This window comes from Fusarium proliferatum, assembly GCF_900067095.1.
Source record: "Fusarium proliferatum ET1 genome assembly, contig: FPRO_scaffold001, whole genome shotgun sequence".
NCBI lineage: Eukaryota > Fungi > Ascomycota > Sordariomycetes > Hypocreales > Nectriaceae > Fusarium > Fusarium proliferatum.
This window is the reverse complement of record NW_022194790.1, coordinates 5,768,349-5,787,129: the sequence shown is the minus strand read 5'-3', so window position 1 is coordinate 5,787,129 and position 18,781 is coordinate 5,768,349. Positions and strand designations below refer to the sequence as shown.

The 18,781-nt window shown below is 49.4% G+C and overlaps 6 protein-coding genes and 1 non-coding gene across 7 annotated transcripts; 3 read left to right on the top strand and 4 right to left on the bottom strand.

Annotated features, from left to right (window-relative positions):
* Positions 1–410: 410 nt before the first annotated feature.
* Positions 411–2,250, bottom strand: FPRO_00223 (putative DIP5-glutamate and aspartate permease; the record flags this gene model as incomplete). Its single annotated transcript, XM_031225630.1, has 3 exons — positions 411–1,449; positions 1,503–1,796; positions 1,850–2,250. The coding sequence occupies 3 exons, from the start codon at positions 2,248–2,250 to the stop codon at positions 411–413; spliced, it is 1,734 nt and encodes a 577-aa protein (XP_031076247.1).
* A 3,629-nt stretch (positions 2,251–5,879) lies between these two features.
* FPRO_00224 (uncharacterized protein) lies at positions 5,880–6,701 on the bottom strand (the record flags this gene model as incomplete). Its single annotated transcript, XM_031225629.1, has 2 exons — positions 5,880–6,233; positions 6,285–6,701. 2 exons carry the CDS (start codon positions 6,699–6,701, stop codon positions 5,880–5,882), a joined length of 771 nt encoding a protein of 256 aa, XP_031076246.1.
* Positions 6,702–9,917: 3,216 nt separating this feature from the next.
* Positions 9,918–11,786, top strand: FPRO_00225 (uncharacterized protein; the record flags this gene model as incomplete). The annotated part of the gene is made up of 1 exon (XM_031225627.1): positions 9,918–11,786. The coding sequence occupies one exon, from the start codon at positions 9,918–9,920 to the stop codon at positions 11,784–11,786; it is 1,869 nt and encodes a 622-aa protein (XP_031076245.1).
* A 514-nt stretch (positions 11,787–12,300) lies between these two features.
* On the top strand, positions 12,301–13,293 carry FPRO_00226 (uncharacterized protein; the record flags this gene model as incomplete). Its single annotated transcript, XM_031225626.1, has 3 exons — positions 12,301–12,416; positions 12,469–13,055; positions 13,103–13,293. The coding sequence occupies 3 exons, from the start codon at positions 12,301–12,303 to the stop codon at positions 13,291–13,293; spliced, it is 894 nt and encodes a 297-aa protein (XP_031076244.1).
* A 279-nt stretch (positions 13,294–13,572) lies between these two features.
* FPRO_00227 (putative acetylglutamate kinase/N-acetyl-gamma-glutamyl-phosphate reductase precursor (ARG-6)) lies at positions 13,573–15,084 on the bottom strand (the record flags this gene model as incomplete). The annotated part of the gene is made up of 1 exon (XM_031225625.1): positions 13,573–15,084. One exon carries the CDS (start codon positions 15,082–15,084, stop codon positions 13,573–13,575), a length of 1,512 nt encoding a protein of 503 aa, XP_031076243.1.
* A 231-nt stretch (positions 15,085–15,315) lies between these two features.
* tRNA lies at positions 15,316–15,387 on the top strand. Its single transcript has one exon. It is a non-coding gene; the product is annotated as a tRNA-Asp (tRNA).
* A 379-nt stretch (positions 15,388–15,766) lies between these two features.
* Positions 15,767–18,334, bottom strand: FPRO_00228 (putative signal transduction scaffold protein, essential for virulence and fertility; the record flags this gene model as incomplete). Its single annotated transcript, XM_031225624.1, has 3 exons — positions 15,767–16,026; positions 16,075–17,910; positions 17,959–18,334. 3 exons carry the CDS (start codon positions 18,332–18,334, stop codon positions 15,767–15,769), a joined length of 2,472 nt encoding a protein of 823 aa, XP_031076242.1.
* Positions 18,335–18,781: the final 447 nt, after the last annotated feature.

Sequence of the window (18,781 nt, the reverse complement as noted above, 5' to 3'; positions counted from 1 at the left end):
AGAGCCAGATTGACTTTCATCTGCTCTATGAGGTACCATCAGTCGAGCTCTTTGCCTATGGGCTGACGAGAGTGACTCTACAATCAAGCTATAGGTTCACCCGTGTACGCTTTAACTGGGTATACGGGTGGTGTTGAGACTTCTATGCATCTCGCGGACTTTGGCCTCCTCAGGGAGTGCCTCGAATTGAAGTCGCCTCCAGTTGAGTTCAGTTGACTCGAGTGAAGATACTCCGAAATGATACAATTGTTAAACATCAGTTTAACACACGTTAGGAGTTAACATTCAGATTAGAAACATGGTTCATAAATTGTTGAATGTGGAAGATAATATTCATCTTAACTACATACGCTCATTACCCGCGAACGGGCATCTTCATATACACAGTAAACATCCAATAACGGACGCATCTAGAACAACCAAGACACGAAAGTCTTGTAGAACCATCCTCCACGGTTGGGGCCCTCAGCCTCACGCTTAGCGGCCTGAGCAGCCAGGAACTCCTCCTCCTCACGATCAATGACATCCTTTCCAGTGTAGAAGTCGGCCTCATGGGGCTTGACACCGCGAGACTTGGTGATAAACTTGTGGCCAAAGATGAGAATCAGGTACACGGGAATACCAAGGTAGCCAGTGATGAAAGTCTTGTACTTCTCACCACCAAAGATCTTGCCGGTGTCGGCATCCCTGACGAAAACGTCGTAGTTCTTGGTGAGGGCGATGAGAATGCACATGGAGAGAGCAACGATGGATCCCCACATGCCGAAGGGGGCGACATAGGGAAGAGCTTCGTTGGCGAGACCTTGAGCCTTCTTGGCACGGCACCACCAGATGTGAGTCGTGAGGATAGAGATCCAAGACATGAGACCGAAGATGGTGGTGAGGTTGACAAAGTAACCAAAAACCTTGGTCGAGTCGTCGGCAACGTTCATGAAGGCCAGGAGACAGAAAGAAGCAGACATGGCAAGGGCGTAGATGGGAACACCATGCTTGTCAGTCTTCTTGAAGATAGCAGGAGCCGAACCGTCGGAAGCAAGACCGTAGAGGGTACGGCTAGCAATGTACAGATCAGAGTTGGAGGCGGAGAAGACGAAGACGCAGATACAAGCGTTGACGATGTGAGGGAGGACCTTGACACCGGCGATATCAGCAGCGACGACGAAGGGAGAGGCAGAAGCACCGGTCTTGGCCTTGTTGGCAAAGGCAAGCTCCTCAGAGTTGTAGGGGACGATCATTCCGACGAGGAGGACGGAAAGACAGTAGAAGAAGAGAATTCGGTAGAAGGTCAGCTTGATGGCGCGGGGGACGGTCTTGCGGGGGTTCTGGGCCTCAGCGACTGTTACACCGACGAGCTCAGTTCCGAGGTAGGCAAAGGTAGCGTTGACCATGCAAGACCAGAAGCCAAGGAATCGTCCAGCGTCGCCAGTCATGATATAAGGCTTGAAGGCGCTGTTCTCGTTAGTGAGGCTCAGAGAGAAAGAGTGAGGAGTTGAGGAACATACCCAGGGTTGCTCCAGTATCGGAAACCCTTTCGGTCATGGTCAGGACCGCCGCCAAGAGCAAGGACCAGGGAGAAGAGGATGATTCCAATGATGACGATGACCTTGAACGAGGAAAGCCAGAACTCGAGTTCACCGAAGAATCGAATGCCGAAATAGTTGATGACGACGATGGTGACTAAAAAGATGGCGATGAAGACACCCGGATTGACCGTGTCTCGATCAACCCAATATTGAATGACCAACGCAGCAGCAGTGAGTTGATTGGGCGTGACGATGATGTATTTGAACCAGTAACTGGACCCGTTAGCTCGCGTGACCTCTTGGAATATTAGGAATATAGTACTCACGTCCAACCAAGCGCAAAACCGAGAGAGGGATCACAGAATCGAGAAGCATAACCAGTGAAACCAGCAGACATGGGGAGCCAAGCAGCCATCTCACCCAGAGCAGCCATGACGAGGAAGACGACGAAACCAACGAGCGTATAACAGATAAAGACAGAGCCAGGACCAGCTTGCGCCAGGGCCTTGCCAGTGCCGACAATAAGACCAGTACCGATCGCACCACCGATGGCAATCATGGTGATGTGACGGGCCTTGAGACCTCGGTGCAGCGACGTCTCAGCGCTGGTCTCGAGACCGCGAATGTGACGATCCTCACCGACGCCCATGTCCTTGGTGGGAGCTGCAGAGGCATCGTAGCCGAGATCCGTCTTCTCGACGTCGTTTCCCTTTTCGACGCCGCTCATTGTGATGATTGGTTTAAGTCAAGCCAAGAGATCAAAGAAAGGGCCAAGCTGCCAAGTGCAAGTGTAAGAAGGCCAAGCTGCCAGACAAGAACCAAGCTTTTGGGGGATCTTAAAGCCAAGGACCTTGGCGATATTGTGTGTGCTAGATTCTCTCCCCAACGTTGCACGAGAAAAAAAAGACAAAGATGGCGGGACGAGAAAGGATGAGAGGGAGAGGGATGAGCACAGCTATATACCGAATACGTACGTCTCACTCTCACTCTGATTCAACCACACGCGAATAACCCAGACCAGGCTCTGCTATCAAATTTTATCACAGTAGAGAGAATGCCAAGACGACCCGATGCTCAAAGTGGCAGCCCATGTAATGCTCTCGATGGAACCCTAGACGGACAGACAGAGTCAGACACACGCACGCCCGTCCTGTGAAGATCAAATCACGTAACGGGGGTGTTTGTCAGTGTGTGAAGTGGGAACTTGGTAAACCGGGGGTGCTTTAGTTCGCTAGTGTTGGCTTTAATTCAGAGATCATCGGTCCAACCGTTCTCTCTGTCCCTCAAATGGGGTCAGATCCTATCTCTCTGCATGTAACATTGTGGCGAGTTGGTGTGTGCCTCGCCTCAGCTGTGCATTTGTACTGTAATTCTGTTGCACAGCACAGAATCTAGAACTCAGAGCATTCAGTGACTGTAAGGTAATCGGGCGTAGGGCAGATTTGCAGGCTCTTTTGGGCCGTTGGTTTTGTCTCATCGCTATAGTTACGCCAACCTCCTACTAGCAAAGATCGGCCCGGCACTTGATCATGGCGCCGAGGCTGAAGGGAGAGCAAGTGTGAGAGGGAAGGAAAAAAAAGGGCGCAGACCAAGGCTCACTGTAGTGTAGTGTGGTTTCTAGAAGCTCGGGAAGAGATAAGCTTAGGCACTTTGCTCCGAGGCCTGATCCTGTACGACATCTCCAATGGCTGCTGCCTGTAAGTTACCTAGTACCATACTGCGCGAGTGTCACAGTGAGGATCTTGTTAATGAGATTCCTATGGTATCCACTGCTATCAAACCAAGCCACGCCCCTTACGGAAGGTCAATAAGGTTCTCGTGTGCTCTTCTCTTCAAAGATAGGCTCTACTTCTTCTCTCCAAACCACACCCCGGTCGTACTGCGGTCTTGGCTCCAATGTTTATCTACCAGTATCTGCCGTCTGTTTCTCTGCGGGGAAAACACAATGAGGACAAGGGGCAGAGATAGCCAGGGATGGCTCTGACCACTGCCAGCTCTGATTGAGCAGCTTGTTCTCTCAGTGGGTACTTTTGGTGTCCACCCCTTGAATAATACCATCACGTTCACATGATCTTTATCTCGTACAGGGGCAGGGATAACGGATACAGACAGATTTTTGGCTCCATCCATTCTCCGCACCCAGAGATACCAGTAAAAGTTAGTTTAGCAGGTTTTTAGTCAGTGTTTTTAGTTAGACCTGACGAGAACTCCAAGAAAAACAACTCTAAACTGCATGCTTAAATGAGGGAAAACAATATCTTTTACCTTATTATTAGCTAATACCCCAACTCGACCCCCCCCAGCCAAGAGTGCGGAGAGCCCGTCATCAGCGGGAATCACTTTCCTATTGTGGCCGTCAGGGATTCTCTCCGCACTTTTTCTGAGCGGTCCAGACGGTTTTTGCCTTGCTTGGCAGGGAATGAAATAATAAGCACAGATGATGATGATGAATGCTACACTGATGATTTGGGGAAAGGCATTCGGCAGCATCGACATGACTAGTTAGCTCGGCGAGGACCAACACTCTAATTACATTCTTTTGTGTCATGGAAATTCAGCTTTGGAGGAGGCTGAGACATTTTGTGACTTTTTAATCACACAAGTGATGAAAAAATCATGCCTTGGTGTACGCCTCGATGCACTGTCGATCCGGAACCTGAAGCCAGCCTCGGGCGCTCAATCACACCACTTTGCTCTGTCAAAAGCTGACAAGCTTAGGCTGAATCCTGCACGTACATATTGAAGGTTTATTATAAGCATAGATAAGGACTTGACACCTGCTCAAGTGCTCGTAAGGCGTAGGATAGGCACTCTGCTAATCGGGCACAAGTGGCTGAACAACAACCTTATTCACAGCAAATATTTACGCTGGCATCATTGACAGTGCCACAGTCGCTTACTCAACGTAAAAAAAAAAAAATCGGATCCGAACATCCTTGTAGCTATCGTCAATCTTGAACGCCCTGCGGGTCGCCTCACAGCATTCAGAGGCCAGATCTTGCTCCTCGTCAAGATTATCGTACGTTAAACAAACAAATAACTAAACCTTAAGACTGAGAACTATACTAATCTCATCAAAAGATGCCTTACTATGACTAACGGTTTGACCTTGCCGCCCAGTTTATATGTCTCAAAACTCCAAGCGAAGGTCAACTAGCTGCGCATCCCTGTCCACACCGAGAAGATATCAAGGTGAATACACTTGCGCGTTCTCCTCAACACTACTGCATACCAAATTAATGGCTGTAACGATGCTCCAATACCCCTCAAAAGCCAAGACTTGGGCTGAAATCCGGGGCCCCAGTTGATCCTGGGGAAGTATTACGTTATAGCCGTCTGGGGAGATCCACGGATCATGCATTCCGCTGTAACGCTAGAGAATTTATCGTAAGTTGGGATAGGGAACGTTATATGATCAATGCTTGTGTGGTCTATGCTTTGGGAGGATAGATGATGTGTTGTGTAGTGGCGAATGAGGAGTTGCGAAGAGGCCGTGAGTGCCGAAAGTCGGGTTGAGTAGAATGATGGTTCAGGAGAATGTCTTGGCAGTGAAGGTAAGAGAACATGGATGTGATCTTAAGACTCATTGCAGTGGGATGAAGGGGTCTGGAAAGAATGTCACTGGGTGGTTTTGACTCACATGGAGTTAAGCAAGGTGAGAAAGGGTTCACGGCAACTCTTCACGGCAACTCTTTGGGGCTTCACAAAGGGGTATCCAAGGTACGAATAGATTGAAGGGACAGTTCTTAGAGCTTGAAGCGGACATCATACGAGACTGGTAACTCCTCCTTCAACCATCTTGTATGCCCCTGAGCAGCGTTCTCTTCCTATGTGCTTGAGACAAACTCACTGACATGACCTACTAAATTGGCGGGTAGATTCTTCCTCTCGCAGCCAACGCATAAACAGCTTCGTTCCATAGTCTCTGGGTTGCTAGAGTGGAACTGAAAACTCGATCGAATCTCTGTCTACATGGAGGGCTATACACTGGGCTGACGACAGGCGTAACTTAGAGATAGCAAGCTCTATGGTCGATTTGACTCCCCATTCTACTGCCCTCATGCGACTCAAGGTCTGGAAAGCCATCTATAATGCATTGGCGGTCGATACTACTTATGAGTCAGACATCACACAATGAGGAAGCATTGAGCAATTAACTCATGATTCAACTAGATGCAATCCTCTCACGCAGCTAACGTACCTTAGATCTCAGGGACTGAACGATAAAATGCTTGTATGTTAAGATTGTGTATGTGCATCAACGCCTATCTAAGTTCACCAGTGACCGAACCTAAACAAAGAACCTAACGCCTTTTCCTCTATCCTAGACCAGCTATACTACAATCATCTCCAAGCTTATTTCTTGCACTTGCACTTAGGGTCGAACACTACAGGGCAATCACAGCAGACTTCATCCTTGGACCAAGTGATATGGGCACCCCAGTTGTAGACCTGGTTAAGGGTGTTGTACTCAGAGTACGCCTTATTTATCTTCCCAGTCTCTGGGTTCAAGAAAACCATGTCGATGCCGTTTCCGCGACCACGACGAGTTCCCTTGGGGACCTCGAAGTCGCCCTTCCAGTAGAATGTGAAGGAGTTGCAGCCGTAGGCGATGGGCCCTTTGATGAAGGCGCTGGGGTCATTGGTCTTTTCAGTGTTGCCTTCGATGAGCTCCTTGCGGTTCTTGTAGATGGGAGGAAAGTCATCGTTCTGAAGTTTGTTAGCCTGATAGGTGCAGTGGAAAAGTGAGGATGTGTTTACCTTGGCGTACTTGTTGATCTTGGAGGATGATGAAGTCCACCAGATAGACTGAGAGTAAAACTTGACGTCCTCCTCGAAAATAGTCTTGGCCAGCGCTCCACCATCGGTGATACCAGAGAAAGTCGAGACGTATTTGTTGACTATAGACTCAAGCTTGCTCTTCGAGATGCACTTTGTGGTCTGCGTCGTCGCCTTTTTGCCTCCGGTGTTGGTAGTACTAGAACTAGAAGCCTGCTTCTGCCCAACAGGTTGATACTTGTTCGTCTCAGGATGATCATAATTTCCTCCGTAAGCGTTATATCCACCCTTGACAGGAATACCAGCAGCTGGGAGGATAGCATCAGCCCTGCGGTGGATGTTCTTAGCTGAAGTTGAGATGGCGCAGGCCAGGATAGAGAGTGCGAGATATGCCTTCATTTTTTTATGATGAACCGCAGTTTTTTGTGTTTTAAAGAGAGTGGAATTGATCTAAAAAGATCAGGAGTTTCAAGTTTGTGGAGTAGTAGTTAAAGAGAGACTGAGACATGACATCCGCAAACGGGAGGGACTCGTCTCTTATACCCTGTGACTCGTCAAGTAGATCATTACGGGAAAATTCAAGTCGTCGCTGATGATTGACATGTAAGTTTGAGCTATTGTTGCTCTAGATTTGCGTGCCTTTGTTGGTGGCCGTGGCAAAATTCCAGTTGTTCCTGGACTAGACTCGATGCAGCGGATGTGGAATTGAACTTGAGAGGTTAGCTGAAGATACTGAAAGTCATGTACAATAGAAAGCAAGCAATATATATAAGGTATTATGAGCAATTCTGTGTAGCTGCGTTCGTTGACTAAATTGTGTCAAGTTGTAGAATGTCTCACCTCACTTGGAAGCGGTTCATCTGAGACTATTCCCGCATCTTGAATATCTGAGATATAGACTTGGCATGTCCAAAGGCGTTACTGTGGCGCACCCTAAACACGAGCCACTCAAATACTTACACACCAAGAGACTGGTGATCTGTCTAGGGGAGAAAGAAAACTCAGGACCTTGATCCTGAGTGACAAAAAGGCTTAGGTACATTAGCATAAGCTTAGTATAAATTGAGCCTGAGTTTAGGATACCTTTGCCAAGTTTATTTTGTCATTTAGGATAAAGGTCCTGAGTTTTCTTTCCTCCCCTAGCTGTGTAAGTGAACGCTTACAATAGTTGGCCCAGCGACTTCGGAATGTTGTCTCCTATCGCCAACCCCGACCCCAGCACGTATCCGGAACATGGTACGACGTCTGTGGCCCTTCCATTTCTTCTAGTCTCAGCGCTCACAGATTACCATACGATTACTTGAGTCGTCTATCGTGTTTCGAGATCTTGATCGTCCCTGGGCTTGCTTCCGCGTTCCGATAACCTGGGCGAATGTGGAACGTCAAGAGCAGGCAAAGAACACGCCGGTGATTTGAAATCATACCTTCGTGTGGATTGGCCTGTTGTAATTTACTTCATGTGGCTGAAGGGGCGCGGATGAATTCGTGGTGATGCCTTCACAGGGGCTTCAGCTTAGTAGATAGCCACGGCGTTGGTCGACAACGCCTCTTGTCAACTTTTCTAAATCTCTGTAGGTAACATTAAAGAAGCTACTCACGACATGAGTCATTATCAAGCCATTCTTAGTCATGTAGAATAGAGATTTTGTTGTCCAGTAGGCAGAAGCACATCACGAGGCGCGGCTCTCCGGTGTACCTATTGATTGATACATGAACAGCCAAAGACTTCTGCCATGAGCATCAGTTTGACACAACTTCTGAACGAGACCTACGATAAGGTGCGTTTTGACCCAGCTAATGTATTTGAGATATTCAAACAGGAAAACGCAGTCAGTGAGAACTGTCTATCATCTCTTCTGCCTCACACCTTGCCATCATCAACAACACACCAGCCTCCTCATCAAATAGCCAAATTTCTCGCTCCTAGATTGGAGGACTAGTGAGCCTCGAGGCCTCAGTTGATAGTCGAATAAATGGGAGCATATGTACTCACTTCACCATCGTTACTTTAACATTTGTGTTTGACCAGATGATCTTGGGCGGTTGCAATGAATTAGCACATACGGTAATGCATCAATGTGGTCTCTGTACGGTGCATAGAACACTTCTCTGTCTTATAATGGATCAGTCGTAATCCTATTCTCGGAGTTTATAGTGCGTTCCTAATGGCAATCCCTTTACCGATAATCTTGAACGGTAGTTAGTTATACCATTTGGGACAGTAGATATGGCAAACTGTGTCAATCGAGATGGGATAGCGGGAGTGTCAATACAGGTTCTCAGGCAAGATTCTGGTACTACCATAATGGAAACGATATCTATAGTTATAATGCTCATTCGTGTATGAGCACTTACTTAGGCACATCATATCTTGTGGCTCAACGGCGATACACTAACTCGTTGATAAGATCTAAGAACTTTCAGGGTGCCACTGCAGAAGGGGCCAAGGCGCCGTCTCTCATGGATATCCTCGCTCAAGATGGCCGTGTAAAGGATTATATCACAGCGAGCAATGAACTGAGGAACCCGCGGCCCCATAGACACGCTTATCCTAAGGGATAAAAAGATTTAGGCAATCTAGTCTAATTTTAGAGGAGTCTTTATTGAGTTAATTTTGACATCCTCTTCTAAAGCCTCATGTTTTCTTGCTCCTTGAGGTTGCCTTCTCAGTTGCGCCGAGACGATGGCAAAGCACGCACTATAAAGCTGCATCTGGGATGAAGAGCCACAATGAAAAATAATGACTATACGGTGAGTGAGAGTCTATGGTGGATTTATCTCTTTCCCATATGAATAAGCTATACTTCAATGATGCATCCTCAATGATATCACGGGATTGACAACTTTGGTATGATTTCCATGGATTTCCCATGGTTAGCTTCCTGACCTTTCCCTCTCGAGATACCCCGAAACCCCGAAATATCATGTCAATCGCTCGACTTCGGCGAAATACAAAAACGGCTCTCACCATCGGCTCCCATTAGGTTTTCATCCCATTCTTCCATTGGACGACAATTCTGGGGTAAACCGGATCCCTGGGCCATAACCCGCAAAGATCGACAAGGCCAGCACCATAATCTTGGTCCGGGGAAATCGTATAGCACGATGCCGTCACCGCTTCAACCCCACAAACGACAGAAATGTCTGTAAGTGGCAATCGGTACCGCGAGCACATACGATTTCCAGTGTAAATCGGAGTATCCGTAGCTTTGTAAAAAGAGAGCATGACCGTTGCATCCCCACAACTTCCCCGCGATTTCTTATAAAGAACAGGTTTGAATCGGTCCGAAAAGTCTGGGGATCGACTAACACGCGGAATTTCAGTGCCTCTCGGTTCGGAGCAGATGCTGAGTTTTCACGGAAGGACGGATCATGATGTTGTGGAAGGAGGTAGTCCAGGGGAGGAAAGAAAGATCAGGACCTTGACCCTAAGCGACAAAAGTGTTTAGGTAAATCTAGCCTAAACTTAGGGGACTCTTTGCTAAGTTTATTTTGACATCCCATATCAAGGTCCTGAGCTTTCTTTCCTCCCCAGAGCAGGTAGTATGAGCATATATATCGTGGGGTCGCGCGGGCTGTTTGCTCGTTAGTTCTGTGTCCCAATCGTCCGTCATGATGGCACCCTCACACGCTGTGATACAATTCCTCTTTGCGTCTCTGGCTGTCGGCCAGCAGATCTATCTTGATGCAAAGGGCCCTACTGAGCGCCCTCAATGCAAGGCTACAAAGACGCCGCATGAGCCGAAATATACGCATACACCGTTTAGTTATACCCTCTCTGAGACTGTGAGATACGCTACTTCGGTACCATCTCCTACCACAACGACTACATACGCCAATCCACCAGAGTCGCTCATCTCTCTCGTGCCTTCACTGTCCTTCACAACCTGGGGAAAATGGGATCCCAATGCCACCGCAAAGGCCTCAGATACAGATGATCCTTATGGGCGAGCTGCATGGACTGCTCTCTGGGAGCATGCGAACCCGCCCAACTTCACCGAGACGGGAATATTCAGCACAACTGTGTCTCCCACTCCTATTCCCAGCAGTGAGCTAGTCCTTCCACCACGGGACTACTTTGGTCCCTCGGACTGCTACAACTTCCCCAAGAACTTCAGCTTCGGAGTTGCTAGCTCTGCGAGCCAAATCGAGGGCGCAACTGCGGAAGAGGGCAAGGCGCCATCCCTTATGGATATCCTCGTTCAAGATGGCCGTGTGAAGGATTATGTCACGAACGAGCATTATTACTACTATAAGCAAGATATCGAGCGTGTTGCTGCGATGGGTGCTAAGCATTTCTCGTTCAGTATTGCTTGGACGAGAATTTTGCCTTTTGCGCTGCCTGGAACGCCCGTTAACCAGGAGGGTATTGATCATTACAACGATGTGATCAATTTTATCCTCGAGAAGGGCATGACTCCTGAAGTTACCCTGCTTCACTTCGATACGCCTCTTCAGTTCTTCGGCAGCAATCTCACCAAGGCTGCTGATCGACCTGAAATTGGCTACGTCAATGGCGGTTATCAGAATGAGACTTTCCAAGACGCTTTCGTTCACTACGCCAAGGTTGCTATGGCTCACTATGCTGATCGCGTGCCTGTTTGGTTCACGTTCAACGAGCCTCTTCTCTACTCATACAATGCACTGTCCATCAACAATGTGGTCAAGGCTCATGCGCGAGTTTATCACTGGTATAAAGAAGAGCTTGGCGGAAAGGGCAAGATTGCGCTCAAGTTCAATAATAACTTTGGTGTACCCCGGGACCCCAAGAGTGAAGCTGATGTCTACGCTGCGGACCACTTCAACTCTATTCAACTTGGACCTTTCTGCAACCCGATTTACCTTGGCGAGGACTACCCAGAGTCATTCAAGAAGACCTTTGACGATTATGTTCCTTTGAGTGAGGATGATCTCAAGTACATTGGCGGTACAGCAGATTTCCTGGGCATTGATCCATACACCGCTACAGTCATTGCACCACCCGTCCCAGACGATAAAGACAGCATCCTCGAATGTGCTTCAAACTCCTCCTCAACCTTCCGCCCCTACTGCGTCAACCAAACTACTACAACCGTCAACGGGTGGAACATCGGCTACCGCTCCCAAAGCTACGTGTATATCACACCCACCTACCTGCGCAGCTATCTCAACTACCTGCACAACACATGGAAGACCCCCGTGGCTCTTACAGAGTTTGGTTTCCCCGTGTACGGCGAAGCTGAGAAAGATCTATCTGACCAATTGTTTGATACGCCAAGGAGCATTTACTACCTGAGTTTCCTGTCGGAGACGCTCAAGGCGATTTGGGAGGATGGTGTTGAGGTTGTGGGGGCTTATGCGTGGAGCTTTGCGGATAATTGGGAGTTTGGGGATTATGATCAGCACTTTGGAATACAGACTGTTAACAGGACGACGCAGGAGAGGAGGTATAAGAAGAGTTTCTTCGATATGGTGGATTTCATGAAGGCGCGTGGTGTGGAGTGAATGGACTGGGCATGTTGGCTTATACTGTGAGCTGTTACCATTCACTTATAAGTTTTGAGCAATGTAAAAATAAGCCCTCAGTTGACTTCTAGTGAGAAGCGAGTCTAGCAAAACTCATCCAAAGGCAAGGTTTCCACCACTAAGCGGGTAGCAGAAAAAATACCGAGTCGCTTGATAACTTTACAAGGGCTGTGCATCAAACGTCATTCATAAGTTGTATAGAACTCTGTTTAGTTAATCTTGGATTAATACAATCGTCTATGTTATCTATTGGAGTCACATTGAGATCCGCCCAAGAGCATCATGAAGTCATCTCTATTCTTCCCGTCTGCCATTGAGACTTGGTGCAACTTCCCAATCAGGAAAGTATTCAAAACACTGGCCAGGTTCCCCAGATCACGGATCACCTGACGTCAAAGCCGATGGACCTCGGCATCCTCATTGAACTCATACAGCAGCTTCCAAATCTGACACTCGGAAATCGGAATATCAGACTCATACTATTTACAACAAAATGTCGACGTATGAAACAGCTCAAGATCAGTTCGTCACTGTAGATGGAATCAAGTTCGCCTACAGGCGCTTCGGCGCGAAACAAGGCGTACCCCTCACATTGTGTATGCACTTCAGGTGAGTTCTCTTCAATTATGAGCTAGCTATGGGCAAAAACTGACGGTTCTAGGGGAACAATGGATCATTGGGACCCAGCCCTTATAAATCCCATCGCGGCCAAACGCCCCATTATCACCATTGACAACGCCGGCGTAGGGCGCTCAGAGGGCGAGGTCCCCAAGCAATACAAGCAATGGGCACAATACTACATCAACGTGCTCCGCGCACTCGGCGTCAACAAGACTGACGTGATGGGCTTCTCTATGGGAGGCTGCGTCGCTCAGCTCGTCGCCCTCAACGGAAAGGATCTCGTTCGCCGCCTGATCCTCTGTGGAACTATGCCTAGCACAGGCGAAGGCGTTGTACCAGCGCCTTCTCTGAAGGCATTCAATGCTCTCAGTGCTGCCAAGACGGAGGAAGAGCACAAAGAAGCTTTTCTTATGAGCATGTTCAACACTTCTGATAAGAGCAGGGCTGCGGGCGAGGCTGCGTGGAAGAGAATTACCAGTGCACGAAAGGACAGAACGGATCATGTTGATCCTGCGAATGCTCGTCGCCAGGGAATTGCTTTTGCAAAGTTTATGGATCCGAAGCAGGCCAAGGACGCGTCTTACGATCGTTTGGAGGAGCTTCGTTTACCTGTTCTCATCGCGAATGGTACGTTAGACTGATACTTGAGCTGCAAAGCACTGACACAAAAGTAGGAAGTGAAGATCTTCTGTTACCCACAGAAAATAGCATCGTGATATGGAAGAAGTTGAAGAATGCCCAAGCGCAACTACACCTGTACCCTGATTCTGGACATGGCTTCCTGTATCAGTATGCGGATGAGTTTTCCAAGCTGATCAACGTCTTCTTGGGTGATGATGAGTCTAAGCTATCAAGCCGCCTTTAGAGTTGAGGTGCACAGGCTGTGGTCGGCGATGGAGAAATAAGCTAGCCAACAGTTGGCCCGCTCCCCCTCCAACGCGAGGACATACCCAAGGGGATAATGGATCAAGGCGAGCTGTTAATGAACCCAGCGCTGTGTTTTCTTGTGTGCTGTGGTGATTGTAAGTTGGCTTTGGCCCATGCCTGTCAGGCTGGGCTAATGATGTGGGTGTAGCCAACATTTACTGAAATTTCATTGCGTTAGCACTATAGGTGAAAGAATTCATTGACTTTCTCCTCCACTTCAAGCTGTTCCGCCGCTTTCAAGGTTGAAGTCGCCGAGCGAAGCTCGTCCAGACACGAAATTCTCGTATACAGAGCTGAGAGCCACTGAGTGCATATCGGTTCCGTAGTAGAAGAGAACTCTGCCGTCGTTGTGGAAACTGCCATCAGCCTGTTCAAAAAACCAGGTCAAGTTCTCATCCCTCTCACTAACAGCCCAAGCCAGAGCAGGGTAATCCTTCTTAATACCAGTAAAGATATTCTCCATCGTACCATTAAGCCAGCCAGACTTGGTAGTAAACAGACCCGCCAGTATAGCCGTACCTTGATTCTGAGGCATGACGATAGCCATGCAATGCATAGCATCATCATAGTAGGCAGTGAACTCCTTCTCTGCTAGTACACTGGCATACTGATCCACGATAGCCGCAATATCAAGACTGTCGGAGCTGCTGTTTGACGCAGCCTCGAGCTTCTTGATATCATTAAGTTCCTTGATCGAGGAAGTCTTTCGCGTGCGATTGCCCAGGCGGATGAGTGTACCAGCGCCAGAGTCAGTAAACAGTTCCTTCTGAAGGTTACCAGGGTGGATGATAGCCACGCTGGAGCTTCGGGGAAGATCGTTGAGAAGATCCTGTATCTCCCGGATTTTGAGACGGGTGCCGTAACGGCACCAGGGCTGAGCCATGAGGTAATCAAACTCATCATCAAGGTTGATCTGCGAGATCATCTTCCCCTCACCATTAAAAAGGCCTCCTTTTTCTGAGAGGTAGATAACCTTCAAGGGCTTCAGGGTACGAGCAAGTTCAGCAGCCGCAACGTCTGCATTAACATTTAAGAGGTGACCATCATCCCCTTCAGCCATTGAAGTCAGGATCGGTACATATCCTGCTGATATGCTGCTCTCAATAGCTTCCTTCCGAACCTCAGTGATCTTGCCAACATACTGCCACTTTTCCTTATCAAGGTAAGATGCAACGAAAGCTCCCTGTATAGCTCGTGTTGCAACACCAAATGAGTCCAAGCGTTTGATGAGTCGTAAATTTTCTTCTAGAAAAAGCTTGCGCGCAATAGTAAGGGTTTTCGCATCAGTCACTCTGATTCCATCTTCAAATTGAGGAATCACCCCCTCAGCCTCTAAGAGGGAGTTCAGCTGCGGACCTCCGCCGTGGACAATCACGGGGTATAGCCCAAGCTCATAGAGCAGTAGTATGCTTGCACAGAATTCGTCTAGGTGTTCCTGAAGAATGGCGCCCCCGACCTTGATGACGGCAAAGTTTTGTGAGGCAAGCGTGAAAACCTTGAGGTACGCTGCTGTCTCGCGCTTGCTGCCAATGTTGCTAAGAGTCTGGGCCACAATCTCACGGGCCCGGTCTCTATTGAGCGAGGAAGCCGCGGAGAGGGCCTGAGTTGTTGAGAGGGCGCGGTTGAGGCATCGGATCGAGGTCAGGGCAGGCGCGAACACACGAGGGAGACCTCGGGAAGTTGCCGGCCGGACGCTGGTCCTAAGGGCAACAGCAGCAGCTGGCAGCATTTCGAAATTGCCTCTGCAGCAGATTGGGGTCGTGGGAGGTGCAATCAATGCGATGCACAAGTCATCGTGGTTGTAGTTGAGGTGGAGGTTTTGGGTTTAGACTCATCCTCTTAGGGCCAAGTCGCTCCGATTCCGCAGCCAGTCAAGGTACTGGGGTAGGGGTATTCATGACATCTCTTTGCGAAGAGCCAATCACAATCCCCTCACTACAGCAGGCTTTAGCCCTGTTCGTCTTCCGTAGTATAGTGGTCAGTATGCAAGCTTGTCACGCTTGAGACCCGGGTTCAATTCCCGGCGGGAGAGATCCAGCCATCTGCGATACGCAGATTTCAATTTTTGCCTTTTGTCATCCTTCATCAGATCAGATCACTCACTCACTTCTATGAGTTTTCTTTTCACTACCAAGAATATCTTACTATGGATACACTCCGTGAGATACTAGAAGTAAAGCTGAGCCACCACTAAATGCCGGGTATCGACGAGTAGTATAAATAAACGAAATCACCCTCCTCAACATGTACAGATACTATGACACTTGGGTTTCCCGTCTCGTTGCTGGGCGCCCCAATCCAACTGCTACAATACCATGGGCCGCCAAGCAACAATGCACCACCCATACCCTTGAAAAAAAAAGAAGTTCCTCCATATCATGACATACATACATATAAAGCATCTATCTCCATTATCGTGCAAACACCTTGACCACGCCGTCGCCGCCAGCGCTGACTACCCATTTTCCATCTTGACTCCACACGCAGGCACAGATGCCTTCACCGCGCATCACGCGGTGACTTGTCACTTCTTGCGTGCAGGTGCGCTTCTCGAGACTCCAGAAACGAAGGGAGGCGTCGTGACCGGCGCTGACGAGCTCACGACCGTCAGGGCTTAGTGAAAGGCTGGAAATAGCATCGGGGTGGGCAATCATGTTATATGTACACTGGCCTAGAAAACAATTAGTCTTTGTAAGTATTCAGGATACATGCAACTTACCGCTGTTGGCATCGAAGAACCGGATAAAGCGGTCTTCGTGGCCAGAGATGATAGTTCCCTCAACACCTGAACCAGCCATTGATCGTCCACCTCCGGTAGCACCTGAGCCGGCATCTTCTTCGCCTATGCTACCGCTGTGATTCTGGTTAGCCTGATCGAGGCCGATTGTCGTCGCCACAACGGCATTAACGCTGGTCTTGTTAGACTGATCATATGTTTCAAGGCTGTCCATGTTGCCGATTTGTTCACCGGTTCGGGTGTCATAAACGATAATCGCGGCATCTGAGTACGAGACAACGAACGACTCTCCAGTGGTACCCAGAGGTGTGATGCACGTCGGACTGGCGGTGGAGCCGTCAGACCTCGAGATGTTGTGTACAAGGGTATGGTTGAAAGGCGAGTTGGAGGCGATAGTGGGTTGGGGAGTATTGGAGAATCCACTGCCGGAGCTCATCGAGTTACCACGGACTCTACCTCCGCGACCGGTCATGGCTCGGTTTGTTCCAGGTTGTGGTGAGCTCAGCTGAGGAGGTGCGCTCACTGACCACAAACGAACACTGCCGTCTGCGGCACCCGAAACAACCAAGATACGATCCGTGCTACCGTAAGGACTTGAGCTTCCGAATATTTGACCAAGAGTTGCTGGCAGAACACAGATAGCCCAGACTGCATCAGTATGTCCTTCAAGAGTCGCCTTAGGATCGACTCTTCCACGCTCCCAAACTCGAATGGTCGCATCTTGGCCGCCGGAGAATATCCAGCCGTCGCCTTGTGCGCGACCTCCAGTTGAGAAATTCGGCGAGGGTGACCACGATGTCAAACACAGAATTGCTCCTGAGTGACCACGGTGTGTAAAGTTGGCTGTAACATCAAGGTCTGACGCTGTGTGCGCAAGACCGCCAGGGTGACCATCTAATCGAGGAATGTGGAAGCGCTTGATCATACCGTCGTCTCCTCCAGTACAGATTTCTGGCTCGCCGGGGCTACCGCCTCCAGAGAATATGATTGTGCGAACAGTGTCGAGATGGCCTCGGAGTCCAAATCTGAGCTTGAAATTACCACTCTCAGCTTTTTGGGCAGCCAAGGCTAGCTCATGATCGGCACTTCGTCTTCTAGACATGGAGCCTTTCCGTCGGTGGGAGCTGTCTCGTCGGCTCGGCGACTTGGGGAGGTTATCAGCAGTAGGGAAAGCATCGGTATCAGGGCGGTTAGGTTGAGAATTGGGCTGGGAGTTTCCAGGTTCAGGGAATGTGCCCTCAGGGAACTCCCATCCATCATTCTCGGACTGTGCAGAGTGTTTCTCCCTAAGTTCAGCAGAGTCATCCATTCCACCCAAAACTTCTGCCGCATGGTTTGCTTGTGGCATGTGATCTTCAACCGGTCGGGATGTTACTGACACGGGCGCGGGCCAGTCATTAGAGTTTTGATACATGACAGGTGGATGCTCGGACCGCACCATTGGCTGAGGCTGGTGTTCTTGCTTCTGGCCAAAGTGTTGCTGCTGGTTTTGACCATGAGGCGCATGATTCTGCTGAGATATCCTCGAGTTCATTTCTTGAGAGTGATTCTGAGCATTTCGTGTAGGGAGCTGGAATTGCTGCTGGGGAGCTGGCATGCCAAACGCCTCGACTTCTCGCAGATCCTCCATGATCGGTAGCGGGGGAGATTCTCGAGGTGGCTGCGGGTTCGCGGGGGTAATCATAAGGTACATAAATTCGGATTGGCATTGATCAAGAAAGGTCTTAAGATCTTGTCGTTGAGCTTCCTCGTCACCTCGGTCGAGCTTCTCATAGTTAACGCCATCGACGCCGGGCACGGGCATATCCTCCAAGGTAGCTGTGACAATGTTAGTATGGAAGGTCGGCACAAAGGGGCATTGCTCACATCTAAGCTTCTCTTGTATCTTAGCAGCCCGATCATTCTTAGCCGCTGTCTCTGCATCAACTGCTTCCTGACCCTGAAGCTGAGCCGTCTGCTCCTTAACCTTTCGCTCCAGCATAGTCACATACTTCCTCAGCACGCGCTGAGTAGCATCGGCCCTCCGCGCCTGACCCTCGAGGTTGGCGATGCGGCCCTTCATCTCCTGCTTCTCAATCTCCCACGAGTTCCTATCGCGCTCATGTCTGTGCCATTCTGTCTGCAGGAATCGCATGACGCCCTGGAGGGTGTATTCGGTGGCCTGGGGGATGTTGGAGCCATTGCCCTGCATCATAGGTCCCATCTCCAGGCCGCCCACGCCGTTGCCAGCATTAGGGCCCATCGCGGCGCGCCTCTCTCAATTGGGCGGGTGCATGGAGCTTCGAGTCGGTTTGGGAGAGATGGCGATGGAGGCGAGCGAGTGCCGGTTTAGAGGTCGGACAAGCTCGGTGCGGTTGATGGAGTGTGATGTGATGTGACGAGGCCAGATGCTGGAACTTGGAAGCTCCTGCGCCAAAGATACAACGAGCCTTGGCACGTGTTGTCGTCTCGGTGAAGATTCGGTCCTGGGTTATCTGAATCGGCGTCGAATCGGGATATCGTGGTTTGCTTTCTGTCGATAGAAAGCCAAAAAATTGAGCGTCGGGTCGTGTGCTGCTAAGAAACCAAGCTTGCCAGTCTTGGTCGGGTACTTTGAGGTCGGGTGCATCTGTCTGTTGTGCTGTCCTGTGTGGTGCCCTGTACCTCCACGCTGCTAGTTGGTGCTATCCTCTGTATTGGCGCTTTGCCG